Raw genomic sequence first — 22,501 nt, forward strand, 5'->3', positions numbered from 1 at the left:
GCGGCTGTAGGGGCTCAGTGCTGAGCGGCAGCACGCCAGTAAGCATGGCCGAGGCCTTAGGCCTCGTCCAGGGTGAAGGCTTGCTCACTTACGTGCTTGTGCGGGACTTGTTGAGTCAGCGTGTGGCAATGAGAGCGGCTGTAGTGAGCGTGCACGTGAGAGTCCAGAAGAGGCTGCGTGAAGACACAAATCAATTTGTATTTGTCGTGTGATGGCCGGGTCACGTGAGCGGTTCGCCCATTGTTGGCAAACAAGCTCCGTGAAGTCACGGCCACACGCATCCCCCAGCCCCCCACCTCCCACACGCATCACCCAGCCCCCCACCTCCCACACGCATCACCTAGCCCCCCACCTCCCACACGCATCACCCAGCCCCCCACCTCCCACACGCATCACCCCAGCCCCCCACCTCCCACACACTAAAGCCAGTTTTCAAATGCCCAGATATCGCCCCAGCTTGTTCAGCGCGTCACGGCACTCGAGAGCGAGCATTTAGCTTGGATGAGGCCTTGGCATACAGCGCTCCACTGCAGCCAGGGATTCTGGGAAATGACATGCAAATGAGCGCTCACAGTGTGCGTAACTTTTTGCTTCTTATCCACTTTAACATAGACCCCTGTTGGCATATACCTGCCGTATTACACAGCTTTTCAGCACCAAAATAGGATTTAGAGTGGGTCACAAAAATGGAATGAGTAAAATTAAATGCTTTATTGATCCATGGTTAAAAAACGGAGGTTTAACACCCTCTTGCGCCTTTCGTGCATATAGTACTTTATCAAGGAGTCATGTTGTTTACTTCATGTATTGTACATCACTAGCCCCTGCCTACACTGTGCCTCTGTTTATTAAATTGCATTACGTGTATTATCAGTTATGGCTCCAGCGCTGGAGCGCTTAAATCACTAACTTGTATACTTAGCTTTTCAGCACAGCCTGGGTTAAAGCATTGCATGGCCAGTAAACCTACCCAGACCGCTGTTTTGACATTTTAGGTCGCATCAGTGAGAGGGTTGGTTATACTTCTGGCTTTGCAATGTGGGCTGGGGCAAGACAAAGCTGTTTATTGTGTTTGCAGTATGACTTGGCCAAAATGGGATGGATCTGATAAGATGTCAACATTGGGTCTGAGATAAAATGTAGGGTGTCTGGTTTAGGGTCTGTGTAGATGCTCTATGGAGGAGGACCCGGATAAGGCAAGAATGGGATGAGTATTGTATTTACCTAATGTATTTAATTTAAATGTTGGATAAGGCAATCATTAGGGGTTGTATCCAATCACATTTATCTTCTGTATGTCTTAAATAAGACAGTCAATTGTGTGTGTATCAGAAAACATTTACTTTCCTAAAACGTCTTTGATTAGATAATGATGGGGTGGTTACCAGAAATAAATATTCCTTCTGAAGGGCTTAGATAAGACCATGATTGGTGTGTAGCATAACATAAGTTTTGGATAAGGCAGTCATGGGTTGTCTATTAGAAAACACCTTTTCTGTAAGAACTGGATAAGGCACTCCAATGTTGTCTGTATTCATTGCTATCTGTCCTTTGTGGCGTTTGGCTGAGTAAGGACAGATCAGCCGATAACTTCCTAATGTACCAGTTTGCTTTACTGATATCCAACCAGAGCCTGTGGGAAAGGGGTTCAGGTTTGCAAATTAAGGGGTTATAAAGTCAGAATAACTGGCATCTTTTGAGATCCTTCCAATAAATGTTTACACCTGTAAGAAAGCAGCTTGGGGGCTTAGACAAATATGATATGTAGAAAAATGACAAGCAAATGCCATATCGAGAATAAATAAATGGAGCAAGAATGTGCTTTTAGCTAGAATGTCAGCTTTGTACATTGCAATGCTGATGTCAAATGTTTTCTTCATTTTGTTTAACTTGCTCCCCTCTTCAGCGTAAGCCTACGCTTATAGTGCTAGCGACGGGCGCACGACCACGTGACGTCACACGTCACTATAGCGATGGTTGCACTTTGGTGCAGGAGACCTCGAGAGGGCGACAGGGGGCGTGGCGGAGGCGTAGTCCGTGATGTCACACGAGCAGTTCGCCATTATTGGCTGCACCGCTTCACGTGATGCTGACGTCACGCAGCAGCTGCACATAAACACAATATCCACTGACTTCAGCGATTTATGTTGATGCGCACCGTTGTTTGCGGTCGCGCCCACAATGGGCACTCGCGACAGACTTAATGCCTTTGTTGCTGCGCGTCGTCGCTGCTACTATAAGCGTGACCTAAGAAGTGAGGTAATGATCACATAACAATTTTTCAACTTCTATCAATTTGCAGGGAAGCTGGAGCCCCATTCACTGTTACCCGGTTTCTCACTATATAGGACTTGGCACCTCTCTGTCAGTGTTAAAGGTTCCGTTTTATTGCCTCAAGTTACAAGCCACCCAATAAAAGCAACTTATACTGTACATTCTTTGCTATGTTCTGCTCTCAGGCTTTAGGGTCTACATTAGAAAAGCCACAGAATATATCTTGAATTGCTTATTATTGCTACATAGTTTTAGCAGAATAAAGATGTTCACACATGTACAGCAACATAACTAAAAGCTGCGTAGCGGACTCCACCTTTTAACACTTCACTGCCCCCAAATCCTACAAAGCCACGAAGAAGGAAAGTTGGGGGGAGGGAGTCTTTTTGGTATTCTCAGTTTAGTTTTAACACTTGTTGAACGTGTGAAAAACTTTTCACAGCTTGAGAGGTCTGTTTGTCTTGGACAGCTGGTTATGGCAGAAAAAAAGGTATCATGCATATCAGTAACACAGCAAAGAAAATACACTACGCCTCCTATTCAACATAGTGTGTAGTCATCTTCCCCCTGCTCAGGAAAGTATGCTAAGCTGCCAGTGCAACAATAAAATATGACACACATGGTAAAAATGTGTTGGAAACATAGAAAAACAATCTGATAATTGAGGATGGTGTCATCAAAATAAAATTCCAATATTTGTGATGTGAGAGAGCATAGGGAGGAGGGTTAGATTGTGGTTTCACAGAAAGTTCACGAGTACATTTCAATAGCTTAAATACAATATCACAGATTCTAAACTTTTGATCTATGGATTTGTATTACAGTAGTGGGTCCTTTTTTTATGAAAAACAATAGGTCACTTCTGGACAACAATGGACTATAATGTTTTTCCAATGTGTTTTGACTAGAACATATAGCATCCAGGAGTAAAGTGATTGGGAAAAGTGTCCACATTCCAAAAAGTGGAGCTATCACAGAGGTGCAATAATTCCATGTTTCAACCAAGTATACCAAATGTAGCATGTAGCATAGGTGGTGAAGGTTGCTTAGCCTTAAAGTAGAAGTTCAAGCTGCCGTTAAAAAAAACAAAAAAAGTCCATTAAATATGTGCATCAATACAATCCACACAATAATAAGTAATTGGCTAAGTTGCCAATCAATCACAGGAGAACGGATCGATCGGCTAATTACTTATTGTGTGGATTGTATTGATGCACATGTTTTTTTTTTTTAAACCTGTGCATCAATCCACACAATAAGTAATTAGCTAAGTTGCCGATCGATCCGTTCTCCTGTGATCGATCGGCGTTCATTCAGCTCGGGGGTTCACTAAATGTCTGTCAGGGCAGCAGAAGAGGACCAAAGATACAAAGTTCTGTGGGGAAGATCATGTGACCAGGCAGTCACTAGATACAATTGGTGCACTGCTAGAGAGAGGGGAGGGATAACAAAAAAGGATATTTCAGAAGGGGATGTGACTTTGTAAATGGTTGCTATAAGAACAAAAAATGTTTGTTACATTATAATACATTAAAAATACTTTTTTAAAAAATGCTAAAAGTATTTTCTCATCGTACAGAACTGATATATATATCACACACACAACACACACACACACACAGGATATTGCTTGAACTGTAGCTTTAAGATGCATATAACAGAATCAAAATTCAGCAGATTCATAGTGTACTTTTCATCTGTGTCTGGTCAACATTGCAGTGTGACAGGTTCATTTCTATCTGTGTTTGTGAACTCCGTTCTATTGTAGATGGTACAGCCTGGCTCTCACAGTCTGACATAAACCCATTCAAAGCTTCTGCATTTCACCGCTCCCAACTGGGTTTGCCTTGTGCCATCATGGCACTTTTCAGTGCAGTGGCACTTTGTGGAGAATGTTTGTTCAGTCTGCCTTAAATCTGTAGAAGGCTAATTTGTTCAAACTGAATGCAGCACACAGAGTGTCTTAAACGCACTGCACTGTGTTTATTTCTCGCTGGAATGCAATCTGCTAATTGCAAATTAAAAAGCAATTGAACAAAGTCAAAACCTTGGCATTCCAACCTGCATAACAAAAATAGTGAACATAATCGCTGCATAAGAGTTTATTTCATTCAACTCTGGCAGAAAGTCAGTAGAGATAATTAAGACGTTGGCAACTCTGAACTGATTTATTGAGAAGACTGATGTTTTGGGGGGCACCCTGCTTTTATCATGCCAGGCCATGGCTATTCTGCTTCCAAGAAATAAGGATAAATTATTTCCTGGAAGTGTCACTGGTGGCCAATGGGTTTGTGTGTCTTTCACACGGAAACCCTGTTCCAATCTACTGTGAAGCTGCTTCTCAATGATATTCAGCTCCATGCTGATGAATGGGACAAACATCTTCTCATGCATTAAGCCAGAAGTGGCCAACACCAGTCCCCAAGAGCCACCATGTATTCTGGTCATGTATTAAGGATATCCCTGCTTCAGCACACATGCTATCAGTGACAGCCACTTATTGAGCCAGTTACACACTCAGTGGCTACACAGCATGTTGAATAATAATATAATTGTTCTTGCATATCTCTGCTAATTTTACATAGCGCTTTACAGAGACATTTTGGAGACACAGTCCCTGCTCCGTAGAGCTTACAATCTATGTTTTTAGTGCCTGAGGCACAGGGAGATAAAGTGACTTGCCCAAGGTCACAAGGAGCCGACACCGGGAATTGAACCAGGTGCCAGAATCAGTGTCTTTACTCACTGAGCCACTCCTTCTTCCATAAGAATAAGGACAACTGGGCACCACAAGGTTCCCCGGGAGGGATTTACACTCCGGGTATATAGATTTTTATTGAAGGTGGTCCTTGCTGAATAAAAACTACTGGAGGTGTTGAATTACTCAATACATGCAAACAAAGGGTGCGGTAAAAGGGAATTATGGATTTTATTGACACTCTTCATTCTCCAATTTTCAGGGCTTTATAAATCTGTGACACATCTATCTTCTTTTAACCCCTGTCCTGCCAAATGGACTTGCCCAGCATTGCTATGTAAATAAAGGATAATAATAATGTTCTTTTTCCTTTTTCCATGTGTTTGTGTGTTTGCTTGCAACAGACATTGTAAAAATGTGTTTGTCTTTGATAAACATAATATTTAGTACTATGATTTATTTAGCATTCTGCATGGGAGTTACTGGAAATACCATTAATTACAGTATGTCACCTTTCTCACTGCCCAGTGTCAGTGAAACGTATTGATCTCTGATCACGTCCAATCTTAATTATTTGCGCTTCACCTATTAAGTTTATCTCTAATTCCTCTTTGTTCTTGTTTCCCCCCTAGGTGTACAGGATGGGATTTTCACTGTTTTACAAGTGGTGGAAGCACTTGGGTAAGAAACCCAATGTCTTGTTATCATTGTTAAGATGTAGGTTGCTAAATGACCGTGTCATGTCTTCTGTTTTACTGAACCTGTAAAAATGTTAGTAGTGGACTCGGTTCTGCCCTTCACTGCCAACCAGAGCATTGCCAGCCTCCCTGGTACTGTAGTGATTCAATGCACCCTCGGTGATGTTTAATTTGTAAATACTGCTTTACTACTGATCCCTGATTACTTTGGCATCATTGCTAAACTGTTTTGATTGAACAAAAAGCAGTATGTAAAATCAATTGTGTATTGTTACACTAATGCTTCGGGGCAGAGAAGGGTGGGGAGCCGTGTTGGTCCTTTCTTCCTGAGCACTGCGAGGTTTGAAAGCTTGTAAACCACTTGTTGGTCCAATGAAAGGTATCATAACACCTGCTCCTTCTCCCTGCTTTGTTATTTTAGCATATACACCAAGGGGGTGTGTATTGTTTGAAGCCTGCATTGACTTGAATGGGGGTGATTGTCCGCTTTGGACAATATAGAACTGCCCCCTAAATCGGCAATGCTGAAACCATATTTTGTGTTCGAAATGGTCAAATATAAAATGCACTTCCTAGTGTTATAACACGATTGCACTCTCCGTATATGTTGCTCAGCGTGAAAGCCCGATTAGATTTATTTATACAATGTTTTACCAGGAAGTAATTCATTGAGAGTTAACTCTCGTTTTCAAGTATGTCCTCGGCACAGAGTTATGACAAATACATGGTTACAAATACATGGTTACATTACGTGAGCAGGGTTATACATTATTTACAAGATATTGCATGCACAGTAAGAGATAATGTTATAGGCGTATGTAACAGTTGCATGTAACTCATTCTGTAATCGTAGCATTGGAATGTTTTAAAGAAAATAGTGACTTGATTTCCTTCTTCTTTTTTTTTTTTTTTTTTATATATATATTAACGGAGCTGAATTTGTTTGAGATTCTGAGCATACAGTTCAACCCCCTTATAACGCTGTGCTTGGGATCCAAATTATCACATCGTGCTATAAGCGGATCGTGTTAGAAATAATGTACAATTGTATGCATTGTACAATAAAGTATTTAAGATACCAATAATTGTGTTGTAAAGTATTCATAAATACGAAAATTGGGAGCCACGCTTGCATCGCGTTATAAGCGGATTCGTGTTGTAACGGATCGCGTTATAACGGGGTTGAGCTGTATTTGGTGGGAGATTCAGTGAGCTCTTATCAAAGATATCGCGTGCATTGCAGTTACTGTGGGATTGAGCACAGAGACCCCTTATAAGAGCTTCGTTGATTCCAGCCGTTTGTGCACTCGGAAACTTTCCTGTCAAAGTAGCAAATGTAGCTGTTGTAGCTTAGCAAAAGTTTTTGGGAAGCAATTTGATTTTCCTAAGTTTTTCTACATTTTAAATCTAGAGTAAATGATCCAAAACAACTTCCATACTCTTGCCCACAACTTCCCTCCTACCTTTTTTTTTTTTGTACATTATGAAAATAAGGGGGTCCCAGGAGCTGAACCTCAATATTTTCTGGAGACCCCTTTGTTCTAGAGATAACCAGAACTTGTGAACTCTTGAGGAGAAACAAAACGGACCGTTTTAAATCTCCCATGTCAGGCCAGCCTATCGGAAGCCACAGTGTCATCTGTTGCTGTTTCCTATTGGCCCATGCAGGAGATTTAAAACCCAGGAACTAATACTGGTTCAGTTAGCGGTTAATTTTTGTGGAACCAGCGGATCTTCATAAAGGGGGTGGGGGATTTGGGAGGATTGCGGCATTACATGTTACGTTGCTTCTCAGAGTTGCGGGCCAGTATAAGCATGTCCATCTCCAGGACTTCTTTCCCCTAAACCGGGGGGGGGGGGGTGCAACCTACAGTCCTCAAGCGGCACCAACAGGCCAGGTATTAAGGATATCCCTGCTTCAGCACCTGTGCTGGACCATGGATATCCTTAAATCCTAGATAGTCACCTCTCCAAGGTCACAAGGAGCCGACACCGAGAATAGAACCAGGTTCCCCTGCTCCAAACTCACGGAGCCGCTCCTTCTCTTATTTATTGGAGGGCTGAGGATTTGGAGCTTTGTTGATAAAGTTCTAGTGTTTTGGCAAATTCTCCTTGTAGACACGATAGGGCAGAAACAGTTGAGCCACATCAGATAACGCATTTGTTACACAACTCACAAATGCCATAGAGTTCACAGCTTTTAAACAGAACGTGTGTTGTAGAGATCGTTGGAGGAGTTTCTGCGGCTAAAATCGGTCAATACCACGTGTTCCTTTCTCCCTGGTACAGGTCATGCCTTGCAAACTCCGAACCAAGAACACGCGGGAGGGGCGTGCAGCTCCTGTCCCAAGTTTTACTACAGTGCTACTCCCGGCTAAAAGAGAAAGAAGGTCAAGTGAAATCTTATGAGCATTTCTATGATTCTCCCAACTATCTTGTAAACACCAGGTGGGACAGGCAGCGCAAACATGGTCATGACCTTCAACACACATTGTTATTTGCTAGCACATTTCCATTGTGGCAAAACATGTGGGGATTCATATAAAAGCCAACATTTGCCTTTGTAATTGTCTGTAATCTGACACATCCAGATGTTTAGAATCAAAGTCTGCTTTCCTTGTCCTTTGAAAGCCTGCTCATTACCCATTGGTGTAATAAAATGAAGACATAAAGTGCTGAAGAGCAAGCAGAATTGGGAACGCTATGCGGTTGAAACATAACTGAATATGCAATGGTAGGAAGAGATCAAACACTGTGCATCAAAGTGATGTCTCTGTCATATCCTGGCTCATAAAACACACTGTGCATCAAAGTGACCAATGTGAGAGTCTTTCATCAGCCAGGATATGACATCAGAGTGTATGCTGCAGCACTGGAAAATCTATTAATTCCGGTAGAATGCAGAAAACCGAATAATGTTAATACTTTTGGATACGTTACAAACACATTGAAAATGTGTGCTGAGGTTTCATGGCGCTTTGTAATCAGAACACACAGTAACTGCGCTTTTCCACAGGTTCTAAAGGTTCTTTAACCGTTTTGGTATAGTTTAGTATTACAAGGTGTAATTCCCAAATTGCTTTGTGCACACCTTTTAAGTGACCGTGTCTTCTCATGCAGAGTTGCATCTTGCACGTGGCAGCAAAGCAATTTGTGATGATGCAGTAATGCACGGGCATGGTAAATGTACACTGTGTGTTAGTCATTTTGGTAGTCTTTGATTTGCTTGTACAGCTTTTTATATTGCATACAAGAATAGGAAGCTGCGGGTGGCCACTCTAACCTCTCTTACACTCTTATAAAAGCCTCATCGCAGGTGTATTTTAATAAGTGTCAGACCGGCTCCGTGGGTCCAACATGGAATCCGCTGGCGTTTTCATGTTCCCTATCCTGCCATTTGGACAATCTAGAAATTCAAGCTTATTTATAGTGGCCCATTCTTTCCAAAACACTTAGAGCAGCAATCCCTCTTATTCATTTTTGTATATATTTTCATAGGATGGGAACGGAGGGTCTCCCCGCCAAGTTATGTTCCCTAGTTCTCGAGGTACTTACAGGGGACATAACCAGTGTTGAAATCCCTTTAGGTGAAACAAAATGGCCATTTAAATCTTGTGTGTCCTGCATGCCAATCGGAAGTTGAATGTCATCCGTTTCAGCTTCCTGTTGGACGGCCATTTAAATTCCCTGGAAGTATCCCCCGAACCTTTACCTCTAAGTATATCTAGAACCGTAGGGTTTCTGGTGCTGAAAATAACCCAGACCAGATCTAGTGGAACCCAACCAGTTCCAATCTTTTTATATAACATTTTAAGAAAAGGCGATGGGGAAGGTGTCAAAATGGTGAGATTTCTGGTTTAAAGTAGCAGTCTCCACTTTGAAAGTTACATTATCTTCCAAAGATGTTGCAGCTTTTTATTGGTCACCTCTGGTGGCCGTATAGTACTTCTTGCACAATGGATTATATTAACTAGGTTATATCTTGGGAACTAGTGGCACCTCTGTCTGATTAGATCCCTGGTTAAGGTGATGAAGGGGAAAAAATACTGCTCTCTGTGGCAGAGAAAGGGGGGAACAACCCCATTCTTTTCATGGAACGAGGAACCTTTGATTCACTCCCCGTTTCCTTTGGCATTTAGTGGAGGTCCTGGTTGTTTTCTATGAGAACAGGCTAAAGGATCATCACCTGATCATACCGCATGTCCTCCAGGGACTCGAGGCGTTGGTAAGTAGCTGTTCCTTGTGTACACTGAATTCTATTAGCAGAAGCAAGTGTGTTGTAAATGTATTAATGTCTTTATCTGCAAATATTAATGCCAGAGTTTGGGCTTTGTGGAAGCTTTTGTCCAAATAATGAGCACTTTTGCTGACCAGTCTATCCCATCCAGCACTTTCAGATGGTTGTACGTTTTTAACCTCGAAATGTCTAAACATGAGTTTTTGTCCAATTTTCACAGAGCATGTGTGAGGTGCTCCCACAGGGGCTGGCAGTGTCTGTGCTGAAATCCGTATTTCAAGAAGTTCATGTACAGGTAAGAAATGTTATCTCATCAGGTTTACATTAGAGACTTGAACAGCCTCAAGTTAATCAAGTAAATCAACATGGTTGCGTAGTAGATGAGGTTTAAAAAGAGACATACGTCCATCAAGTTCAGCCTATGCTAAATTTAGACGACATCCCTGGTTGCAGAGAAAGCACTGTGTTATTTATGGGGTAAACAAACAAAAAATGGGGGAGCACAGGTTGAGGGACTATACAGACGTTTATAAAACTGCATGGTATAGAGCTGTGAGTTGAAATTTAGTAAGGTGTGCAATAACGTAGTTGAGTGTTCCTGGTCTTCTCCACACGAATGATTAGCGATGTTGTCCTCAGGATTAAATGAAACGAGAACAAATAGCGTAAGGAACAATACAGGAAATAAAATGAAATATAGCTGGGGTAGACAACTGTATTAAAATCAAAAAAGCAGATGATTACTGCATCCACTCACACGGACAAGCGTGAGTGATCTCTGGAGGGAGGTATCTTTTAAGGCACCTAACTGCAGGGCTGTCACATCCCCCACCTGCTCCTTTGTACCAACACTCAACTACACAACAGAGGAGAAGAAAAGTATAAGCGGAAAGAACACTGGAGAGAAGACACCTAAAGTAAAGACACCTTGATGTGAAAGCATTTACACAAGGCCGTGTAAGTGTTTACGTTATTGCACACCTTTATTTCAACTCACAGCTCTATACCGTGCAGTTTTATAAACGTCTGTATAGTCCCTCAACCTGTGCTCCCCCATTTTTTGTTTGTTTTCCCATATCACTAAGGATCCTGGATAGGTCCTCTTTGGGGTTTGAGCAGCGGGAAGAGAATCGGAAGTAGAGGGGACCTTAAAGTACCCTTTAAGGTTGTATTGTTCTATCACTAGAATTGTATCACCCCATTAGTCAATCTTTTGAGGTAGCGCCCGGGCTTTTCTGTACATCACTGATTTATGGGGTAAGGCAGGTTTTGGGGGACAATTGTGGGACGTGAATGTGCTCATGTGTTCTTTATCATTACTGTGCATCAGGGGTGGCTAACTCCAGTCCTCAAGGGCCACCAACAGGTCAAGTCGTTGATTGTCACCTGTGCAGAAGCAGGGATATCCTTTAAAACCTGACCCTTGAGGACTGGAGTTGGCCACCCCCTGCTGTACATAGTTTAACCCTTTTGTGTGCCTGAGGGGCTGCGGCACCAGGCACTTAGCGATCGCATGAACACCCTCCAGCAGAATGCTTCAATTGCACCGTAGAAATCAAGCTTAAAAGACACGATGTGCCACTAAGTCATGGTTCCCCGGGAGTGCCTGACCCTATGTCACGGTGACTACATCACGGGACACTCGCGGGGTTAATTGTCTCATTTAAAGGGCTGGGCTTACTGCAGTGTTGATTTCCCCCCCCCCCCCATGTTTTCCTTTCAGTCTTTACTGCAGATGGATCGTCACACGGTCTACGTCATCATCACTAATGTTATGAAGATCCGAGAAGAAGGTATAGCAATGAATTTAATGTGGCACAGTTTCCATAGAGTTTGGGGGAAGCGCGTCGTATCAGGCGCAGCTGGATTTGGGCAAATACTTTCCCCTGCGCTGTCCGTAACTAGCAGCAGTACCTGTGAGAGGGTGAGGGGATGGCGTCCTTCATTACTTTTGCATCATTTTATCTGACCGTTGACCCTTTTGAATAATTTACTGACCTCAGAATGCAGTGGTTTGCCGTAGTAGGGGCTCATTCATAAATCCATCTAAGTGTCAGACAAGTTAAACCTGCTTGATGTAAGTGCACTTTCTGTTTGTTCAACAGTTAGTGTGGCTTCGTCCAGTAAGCTGCAGAATATGAACACCAAGCCACTTTTATTAAACTATCCTAAGAAACTGTGATTTTTGTCAGTGCTTTTTAAAGCGAAAATCTCCCAAAAGCCTATTTGAGATTAACTCACATGTTGGTATCTTGATCCCAAAGCATGTCCTTTTTATTATTATTATTATTATTTTTAAAATTATGTTTTTGTGTGTGTTTATATGTTACAAGCTTTGTAACATGTCCTATAAGGTATCATACCACCTACTTTCCCTCCTTGGCTACTACACGGAAGAAAGGAACAATACCGCTACCCATCCTTCTTTGCTATGTTAAAAAGCATGTTTTCCTTAATCTCTGGCGTTACCATGGTAACCTTTAGACTGGGGGTGCACAAGCTTTTCAGTCTGCTCGCGCACTCTCCCCCCCCCCTCCTTGTCTCTGGCGTCAAATGATGCCGCAGGGTCACGTGACATCACGTTGCCATGGCAAGGCGACAAATTAAGCGAAGTTGCAGAGGCCTCTCGTGATCCCCCGGCATTTAATTTAAATGCCTTGGGGAAGAGTGCGGGGCCTCTGAATGTGCCTAGAAAATCTCACCCCCCCCTCAGTTTGCTCACTCCGATTTTAGATGCCACTGGGCTCTGTGGAAAGCTCAATTTTAACATCCCAGAAACGTAATATTTGAAATGCGTATATCTCATGAACCAAGCATCAGTTGGACAAAGCAAGAAAGTTGCATCAAATGTCCAAAAAAAAAAAAAAGAGGCAACCTGCGCGTACTCTGCTGTTTTAAGGAAAACACTGTATAAAATTCAAGTGTAAACAGGTTCACATAGTTACATGGTTGATGAGGTTGAGAAAAGACATGTCCATCAAGTTCAACCTAGGCTAAATGTAGACGACAGATACTTATCCTATATCCGTACTTACAGTATATTGATCCAGAGGCAGGCGAACAAGAAACCCCAGTGTCATATCTATCATCCAATATCTCACAAGGGGAAAAATAAATTCCTTCCTGACTCCCAAGAATTAGCAATCAGATCACTCCCTTTCTTCACATGTTTACTTATTAGATATATCAATGGGGGAAGGGAAGGGGATGAAAACCCTCGCATCAGCCTATAATTAAGTGAAATAAACAACGGTGCAATAAGGGGAGAGAACAGGATGAATACTAGAAAACAAAGACACCCTCAGGGCAGCACTCGTTGTATATGATAATGTAGTGATGATAGACTTAAAATTAAAATGCTTTAATTATGTTAGTTAAAATAAGTGTCAAAATCGTTGAAATAAATGAACAACTGACAGTGGTAAAACAACACACAAAACAGACAAAAATACACAATACTTAAATTGACATCTAGGGGGAAAGGTAGAGATCCTACCTATCTGCTAATTAGCAGTGATGAACAATCATTAACTGAATAGTTTGCCCCCTGGTTCAGCAATAACAAGGTTAAAAAAGCCTGTAAAATAGATACAGGTGACGGTGGACTGACATGCAAAGGTATATGCCAAAAAATGTAATGCAAAATATGCAGTAATAGAGTGAAAGCTCACTGGTGATGGTATAGTGCAGCCATAATCAACTAAAATGTTGAAATAGCTCTGGTCGTGGAGGATCCCTAATTATGGGATAAACAGCTTTAACTGTAAGTTGGTAGAGTAGGTGATCTAGGTGTTAATAAACAGTGCGCACAAGAGCTCACAAAGTGTGATACTTAGCTCAGATATATCCCTGTATACTGTACCTTTCCCTGTATACTGTACCTTTCCTTTTTAAAGAGATGTCCAACCTTTTTTTTGAAGATATCTATGATATCTGCCATCAGTCTCCATTTTGCAGCAAGGAAATGTAATTCATCAGCAAAGGTTGTGTAGATATTTTTCTTTGACTAACAAAAATGTGTGTGGATGATGCAATGTATGTGATGTTTTCAGACCGCTACGGTCTGTTCTTCAGATGTGACCTCTGTGTGCTCATTGAATATTTTAGTGTCTGTCCCATTGAAGGTATCACAACTGCACAGTATTCGCTTCTCCCACAGGACCATTTCTATTAGCCTGACTCTTATTTAAACCAAGAATTTCAATACATCTTGTTGGAAAAGTCTTACCAAAGAATGTTTAAACACAGAATCTGTTCTATGTGATTAGGTTTGGATAACTCGTTCAGCAATATATTCCTACAAATCGGCTGTTTTTCTTGGCAGAGCACTGACCGTTTTGTTTCTTGAACCCCAACTGTAGAGTTAAAGAGCCTTGGAGCAGATTTCACTTTCGGGTTTATCCAAGTCATGGATGGTGAGAAGGACCCACGGAACCTGCTAGTGGCCTTCCAGATTGTCCAAGATATTATTACCAAGAACTACACTCTAGGTAAGGCTCTCATGTTATTGTATCTCGCAGTTTGATACATTATACAGTACATGGCAATAACACTCGCCAGTTTCTGTTCAGATCAATAATGTTACAATTGTATCAAGAACCAGATACAAATGTGTGTGGTTTTTTTTTTAATGCGATTATTGAATATTATAGTTTACTAAAACGAATCTAATCATTAACCATTGATTTTGTGTTGCTCATTCTTGAAGTAATATTATTGATCATAAAACAGACATTTACATGTTATCGATATCCTGAGTAATCTCGACCAATAAAAGAGGCATTGTGCAGTTAGTAATAGATGCCATAGATGCTGTTTACATTTAGATATGCAGGAGTTCATCTTTTGTTATGCAGGAAGAGGTGACCTTCACACATAAACATATATATTCAAAATAAACTACATTGAAAGATGTGAAAACCGTGTGCGTGTTTTTAAAGCAACAGGTTGGATATCTGGATTATAACATTCTGGTTTCCTACTTGTATTGTTTTATTATTATTACCGGTATAATTTTTTAATCTTTTTATCCCATAGGTCTGAAAAAAAACCTTTTATTTTTTTTGTCTCTCTTTTTTGTTTTTAGGACCGTTTGCCGAGGAATTATTCGAAGTGACATCATGCTACTTTCCCATAGATTTCACTCCCGTAAGAGACTGTGCGTGTGTGCGTGTGTGTGCGTGTGTGTGCGTGCCTGTGCCTGTGCCTGTGCGTGCGTGTGCGTGCGTGTGCGTGCGTCACCCAGTCCATTGAATCTTTCTGGTTCTGTTGCAGCCACCCAGTGACCCACATGGCATAACCAGAGACGACTTGATATTGGGCTTGCGAGCAGTTCTGGCATCTACACCCCGTTTCGCTGAGGTAAACGTGTGTGGTAATAAAACTGCCATGCAATGTCTCTGTAACACGCCCGCGGAATTCATACAATTCAAAATATAATTGCATTGTGCCAGGAACTTGAGGGCCTTTGTCAGTGCGCGGTACGTAGCACATCTTACAATCTATGCTGTTGGTGCCTGAGGCACAGGGAGATAGTGACTTGCCCAAGGTAACATGGAGCTGACACTGGGAATTGAACTAGGCTGATTCAAACTCTGTGTCATTGTCATCAATGTTTTTACTCACTGACCCGCTCCTTCTCCCTATCATTTTTTTTTTTTCCATCCTGTGACCTTCGTAAGTGTGTATCCTCCCGGCAATGATATGTTTGCTGAACTTAGTTGGTTAGCATTGTCCTTTTTCTTGCATGATTTACATCTATATTCAGTACTCCTTTTTCATTTTGAATGTCATTCTCATGCCCAATCCCAGTGACAGTAGTATAAACTGCAGACTTCTTCAGCACTCAAAGGAACAAGATCCTCTCTCCAAGTCATTGCCCCTCTGCAAGCCCGGCCAGCACCACACTCTGCGGCGGCTTGCAGCACTTTTCATCCCATGTCCAACAAATGGGTTTAAGGCAAAATCTTGACATTGGATACCACTATATGCTCGAAGTGACCAAATGCATTGATTTTATTTGTTTTGCCCCTGATGCTGTATATGTCGTTTAGCTGCTAAAGTAAAAGGTAACTCTGTTCACATGTTACTTTGTTCTAATGCTACTTTTTTGTTCTAATGTAAACCTGTATTTACGTTTGCAGTTCTTGCTGCCACTGCTGATTGAGAAAATGGACTCGGATGTACAAAGCGCAAAGCTAGATTCATTGCAGACTCTGGTGAGGAAACGGTCCGGTGACTTTTAGGGGATTCTAGATCCTTGTCTGGGACGGGCTGGGGGTGACCATGCTCTCTGGTTACATGCACGTGTTTTCATTTGTCTGAGACATGCTGCAGGACATCATCGTTATTGGAATAACCTACAGGCATACCCCGGTTTAAGGACACTCACTTTAAGTACACTCGTGAGTAAGTACATATCGCCCAATAGGCAAACGGCAGCTCACGCATGCGCCTGTCAGCACGTCCTGAACAGCAACACCAGCTCCCTACCTGTACCGAAGCTGTGCGCAAGCGGGGAGACTATAGAGCCGACTACAAATGCGTTATTTACATCAGTTATACACGTATATGATGATTGCAGTACAGTACATGCATCGATAAGTGGGAAAAAGGTAGTGCTTCACTTTAAGTACATTTTCACTTTATATACATGCTCTGTTCCCATTGCGTACGCTAATGCGGGGTATGCCGCAAATTAATGCAGGTCCTACACTACACTGTGAACACTTCCTTTTACCTCTGTAAGATGGGAAGAACCATTATAGGTCCTGTTCCTGCAACAAATGAAAAGACTTCCCAAGTTAAAAAGGTGAAGGTGAAGGAGTGAGCTCTGGGGGGAGGTGCCACCAGCCTCCAAACAACTGCTACCAGCCAGGAATTGATTAACACACATTCCCAGCCAGCTCAAACTCCCACACCCACCACATCATAAATATATATTAATGTCAACAAGAGAGCTACTGAGCGTGGCAATTGTATATAACAAGAGACAAGTGTTCACAGTGTAGTGTAGGACCTGCATTAATTTGGTTATACCTTGGCGTTGGTATGCAGGCTCATGACGCTTTGGCCAAAGGGTTAACTAAATAACCAAGTAAATATTATTATTATTATTATTATTATTGAAGTATTTTACTTTATACTTTTTACCATATATGTTTTGTCAATGGGATGTAGCATTGGGCACCCCTGTCTCTTGTTATATACAATTGCCACGCTCAGTAGCTCTCTGGTTGACATTAATATATATATTCATCATGTGGTGGGTGTGGGAGTTTGAGCTGGCTGGGAATGTGTGTTAAAGTACAACCAATGTGTGATCCCAATATTGTTCAGTCATAATGAAGTAGTGATGTAGATCAGGGGGTGGCCAACTCCAGCCCTCAAAGGCCACCAACAGGTCAGGGGGAAGCAGGATATTCCTGCTTCAGCAACGGTGGCTCAGTCATTCTGATTGAGCCATCTGTGCTGAAGCAGGGATAACCATGAAAACCTGACCTGTGGTCGGCCCTTTAGGACTGGAGTTGGCCAGCCTGATGTTTGGAAGTCCTAAAGTGATCCGGACATGTTTGTTTTCTCTCTCCAAGGTAAGCACAAGTTCTGTTGGTCAGTAATTGTAATAATAATAGTTGGAAGGGGTTTTCCATCAAATAAAAGCGTATTGTTATTTTCCAGAAAGCCTGCTTTTCTATTTATGAACAAAAAGAGTTGAAGGAATTCCTGCCCAGTCTCTGGTCCTCCATACGCAGGGAGGTAATTACCATATGGTTAGCGGAAAAGTGTTGCATCTTCCATTTCATTATCTACAAATGGGATCTTTTGATCTGTCTCCTTTCTCTCGCGCTCTCAGGTATTTCAAACATCGAGTGAAAGGATTGAAGCTGAAGGCCTGGCTGCCCTGCACGCTTTATCTGCATGTCTCTCCCGATCAGTGTTGGGTCCTGATGCTGAGGACTCATTGCAGACCTTTTTGAACAGCATTCTGCAAGGTAATCAATATGGATGATGCTAGCTAATGGATAAACAAGAAGGCTGATAAAATAACCTTCTTACAAGTGGTTTAATGCGTCCAAATACCTCAACTTTTGTACAATATACCCTGTTAAGCTGGGTCTCCATTTAAACCCAACAAATGGTTTAGTTTCAATTCTATTTATTTGACTTGGAGGAAACCCTCCTAGAGCAGGGATGCGCAAAGTTTTTGACCTGCGCCCCCCCGCTTCGCAGCCCCAGCGTTCACGCCCACCCCTCTCCTACGACCCGGCGTCATGTGACGCCGCGAATCATGTGACAGCACGTGACCCCGCTGCGTCATTTGACGCCTGTTGCCATGGCGTCGCGTCACGTCACATGATGTCGCCGAAGACCCGCCTGGCAGCAGGTAGGGGATGTTACAGAGGCCTCCCCTGGCATTTAATTTAAATGCCTTGGGGAAGGGCGCGGGGCCCCCCTCCCCCCCTAGAAAATCTTGCGCCCCCCCAGTTTGCACACCCCTGGTCTAGAGTGTGCAAATGCATCCATAATAAAAAAAAAATTGGGATGTTTTCAAAAATAAGATTTGTTTGAAAATAAAATATATTAGTTGCTGTTTCCAGGTAAATAAATGTGAGTACTAATTAAGACGGTCATTAATGCTCCCATGTAACGGTATGTAATAAGGTTGATGCATTGGGGATGTCTGGGATACCCAGGCCCCTTGATCCGCTAACACAACTAACCCCTGAAGCTAGACCAATAGCATATAAACATTGAAGTCCATAACCTTGCAAGAACAGAGCACTCACAGTCCCGTGTTTCTGGATTCCTGGGTGCAGCGTGCTCTCAGCCCGACATTATTGTGGGAAGTGTTCACTGAAGGGGGAGGATGAGGCCGGGGGAGCCGCCACTCATTGCATCATCATACCTCACCCTTGGTGTGAGTACGCCGTGGGAGAGGATCTTTGGGGTGCACGATGGGCGGGCCTTCCGGTTGACGGTCCCTACAAATGTCGGCACCTTGAGAAGAACAGGACTCTCTGACCACGTGCACGAAACGCATCAGAGGTTCTTCTCAAGATCCCTGTTAGTTTATATGTTGCAAACTGTCCAATAAAATAACTTGCCTAGCAATCCGGCATCCGTCTTCTCTTCCATTGGGAACGCAGCTTTTCCTTCATTTGGCACGCAGTGCACCGCCCTCATCCTGCCCCTCGGGGGAACATGTCCGATTTATTTGACTTGGTTATTGTATATTTCGATGTGTGTAATTGTTTTAAACACAGTGGGAACAACACATACAACATCTGCATTAATTACAATAATAGTCATATAAACAAACGTATTACCCATATTATTTAATGTAAAAAGTTGTTCATGAAACAGAGAAGCACTTGCACACTCCAGTCTTAAAATAGAAAGTATTACAAGATCTTCATTGCCTGAGGTCTGTGCAGTTATAATGCCTTGTGCAGAACTAATGGTCTTTAACATACCAATTTCAGCAGTAAGTTGTTAATGTTTCAGATTGTAAGCACCATCTGTGTGAGCCGGATATGAAATTGGTTTGGCCCAGTGCCAAACTCCTGCAAGCTGCTGCTGGCGCCTCCTACAGGGCATACCATAAAGTCACCGCCAGTGTCCTCCCCCTGCTGCTGGAGCAGTATAACCAGCACGTGCAGGTAGGTAACAAACCTGGGGGGGGGGGGGGGAGGGGTGAGCACCACATGATGTGCACATGTAATAATGTTTCAAAGGGGAGTTTTAGGCAATCCCACTGGCTTCAGGAAGAATCTGTTTATTTGTACATAATAAAAGAATATTCCAAGCTCTATTGGTACTGTAAGTTAATAGACTTCCAGTCTCTGCTCACCCCGAGACCCCTATTCAATGCAATATGATGTCATCTTCCTCCTGCTGGAGAAGACTTTTGCCCCCCTCCCTTTTTCCCCCCCCTTTTTTTTCCCCCTTTGTTTTTTTTCTTCATGGAGTTGAACTATATGGTTGGCGATCCTGCCCCATACATTTGGTGCATTGTATGTGTGCGTGCATGATTTGGTTTTAGTGGGAATTAAAATATTGCGGGGGAATATATATCGGCGTGCTTTGTTGTGTGGGATTGTGCTAGTCATGGGTCTGCATTGTCATTGCTTCTTTCATCCCAGAGGTCCCCCCCGTATAAACGCGTTGGATTGTATTACGTGAGGCTGTGTACCAAGGGCCACAAGCTCAATGTAATGTCGTTTTAGATACATTAAAAGACTTGGAAATGATATTTCTACATTTTGGAAGCATGTAGAGCATCTGTACCGTAGATATTTACATTAGCTTAATGTACAAGTGAATTTCGGCGTGGAATAATGGCCCCTTGCCCCTGCTACTTTCATGCTAGTTGCTTGGGCAGCTGAGAGGCCACATCCATGCCCTTTTGCGGGTCGCCAGTTCAAGACCCCAGTTGTAGACTTTTGACCTTTTCTCCGTCCTTGGTTTTCAGAGCAACCACCGCAGGACAATCCTGGAGATGACTCTGGGCTTCCTGAAATTGCAGAGCAAGTGGCAGCTTGAAGAAGGTGAAGTGCCAAACGTATTTGCTTTATTGCCAGAGGGTCATACAACATATTCCTTGGAAATACTTGTGATCTAGACAAATATAAAGAAGATACAATTGCAATTTTGTTGTGACTTTTCCAAATAATAAACCATTGGACAGAAGATTCTGAACATGGGGAACTGTTGAAATCTCTTGTGTTATTCTTCACGTAACCAATAAAATACAACATGACAAGCTTTTGACTTTTGTGTACAGTCAGTCTTCTGATCCAACTTTTTTTTTTTTTTTTTTTTTACTTGCAGATGAAAATGGGCCAGAGAATTTCAAAGATGCCCTGTGCAGTATGATGTTCTCTGCCGTGACTGATTCCAGCACCCAGCTGCATCTAGTGGCAGTGAGGGCTCTGTCTGTCCTGGGCATGCAGCAAGGTTCTTATTCTATCATTGTGTCAGGGGCTTATTGCAAGCAATAGAATCTGTGACCATGTATTTCCATGTGATGCTGCCAGTGTGCATAGCACAGTAGAGTTGTAGAGTAACTGTGCAATTGCCCCACAGCACTCGACCTAATTCTATCTATTTATGCTAGTGCAGCTGAATCATCGTGAGAGTGACTTTCCTAACCGCTGGCAGTGTCGTGTTAAATCAAGTGGTCTTCTTTACTTAAATGGGGCTTAGGTCTCCTTATTGCTACATTCACCAGTTTATTTAGGATCAGTTGAAGACATAGTTCTGGTCTGCTATATGGGTAGTTTTTCCCCATTCATATGGTGGGTATTGCTTATCTGTTTATGTAGTTCCAACCAGATACAGTGCTTTATAGCAGGGGTGGGCAACTCTAGTCCTCAAGGACCGCCGACAGGTCAGGTTTTCAGGGTAACCCTGCTTCAGCACCGGTGGCTCAGTCTTCGAGCCCCCTGTGTTGAAGCAGGGATATCCTGAAAACCTGACCAGTCGGTGGCCCTTGAGGACTGAAGTTGCCCACCTCTGCTTTATACCATGGACTTAAAAAAAAAAAAAAAAAAAAAATGTAAATGTGGGGGGTGATAACTCAATACACTGATAAGATCAGTAGACGAAAAGATAAACATAGGGAGAAGTATTCCATGAAGTCTGACCATGAGCCACGTGCATTGGCCTGTACAACTTGTGTACTGGGACAGGAGACTTACAAAGACTTATCAAAAAGCAAGTACATTTGGGGATCTTTCTCTGCTCAATATATGTAGTGTCCTAAGCCTGTGCCAAGAGGAAGAGACTTTGGGGGAGTGGGACAGAAAGATAAGATGCTTGGTGAGCAGGAGATTGTGCAACCTATAACAAGCATGTGTTCCTTTTCTCTTTAAGGTTTCTTGTCACCAAGTGACATTGAGCTAGTTGTCGATCACCTGACCCGGCTCATCTTACAGGAGATGGATTCTCAGAGCTGGTATTACTGTCTTTAGGGTTTGGATGGGAGGGATCCGACTACTCCTAAAAATATATACAACAAAAGACAGAAAAGCCCAATGCTACATCCAATGTGACAAAATATGTATTAAATAGTATATAGTTAAATACTGCAATAATAATATTCTCATGAGTAAGGGTCATTTAGTTAAAACCTTTGGCCAAAGCTTTATAAGCCTTAAAGTAGTGTCAAGGCATGCCCAGATATCGCAGGTCCTAACACTAAACTGCGAAACTTCTCTTTTACCTCTGTTGCAGAGAATGTTATTATTGAAGTATTTAACCATATACTATTTACTATATATTTTGTCACATTGGATGTAGCATTGGGCTTTTCTGTCGTGTGTGTGTGTGTGTGTGTGTGTGTGTGTGTGTGTGTGTGTGTGTGTGTGTGTGTGTCATACTCTGTATCTGACCAGATTCCATCATACAACTTGTATTACTCCTCTTATATCAGAACATTAGCTACATTTGACAACAAAGACAAATGGATGCGAAGCTGGTTACAGCAGTGCCAGTTCCTGACATTTAAGCAATCAATGTTTAGAGTAGTTTCAAATAGTTGAAAAATCACATGGCGTAAAGTATGTAACACTAAAGGGTTTAAAACAGTAAGAG

At 42.4% G+C, this 22,501-nt stretch overlaps 1 protein-coding gene across 1 annotated transcript in view; it reads left to right on the forward strand.

Annotated features, from left to right (window-relative positions):
• The window catches only part of MMS19 (MMS19 cytosolic iron-sulfur assembly component), a 49,678-nt gene that overhangs the window by 1,379 nt on the left and 25,798 nt on the right, over positions 1-22,501 (forward strand). Inside the window, exons 2-16 of the mRNA XM_075612380.1 lie at positions 5,605-5,653; positions 7,960-8,060; positions 9,810-9,895; positions 10,128-10,202; positions 11,631-11,700; positions 14,269-14,397; positions 14,994-15,055; positions 15,182-15,268; positions 16,051-16,125; positions 17,585-17,662; positions 17,760-17,898; positions 19,412-19,566; positions 20,379-20,454; positions 20,738-20,863; positions 21,782-21,863. Coding sequence (XP_075468495.1) covers positions 5,605-5,653; positions 7,960-8,060; positions 9,810-9,895; positions 10,128-10,202; positions 11,631-11,700; positions 14,269-14,397; positions 14,994-15,055; positions 15,182-15,268; positions 16,051-16,125; positions 17,585-17,662; positions 17,760-17,898; positions 19,412-19,566; positions 20,379-20,454; positions 20,738-20,863; positions 21,782-21,863 — 1,390 coding nt within the window. The remainder of the gene's footprint in view (positions 1-5,604; positions 5,654-7,959; positions 8,061-9,809; positions 9,896-10,127; positions 10,203-11,630; positions 11,701-14,268; positions 14,398-14,993; positions 15,056-15,181; positions 15,269-16,050; positions 16,126-17,584; positions 17,663-17,759; positions 17,899-19,411; positions 19,567-20,378; positions 20,455-20,737; positions 20,864-21,781; positions 21,864-22,501) is intronic.

Source organism: Ascaphus truei, chromosome 8, assembly GCF_040206685.1.
Source record: "Ascaphus truei isolate aAscTru1 chromosome 8, aAscTru1.hap1, whole genome shotgun sequence".
Taxonomy (NCBI): domain Eukaryota; kingdom Metazoa; phylum Chordata; class Amphibia; order Anura; family Ascaphidae; genus Ascaphus; species Ascaphus truei.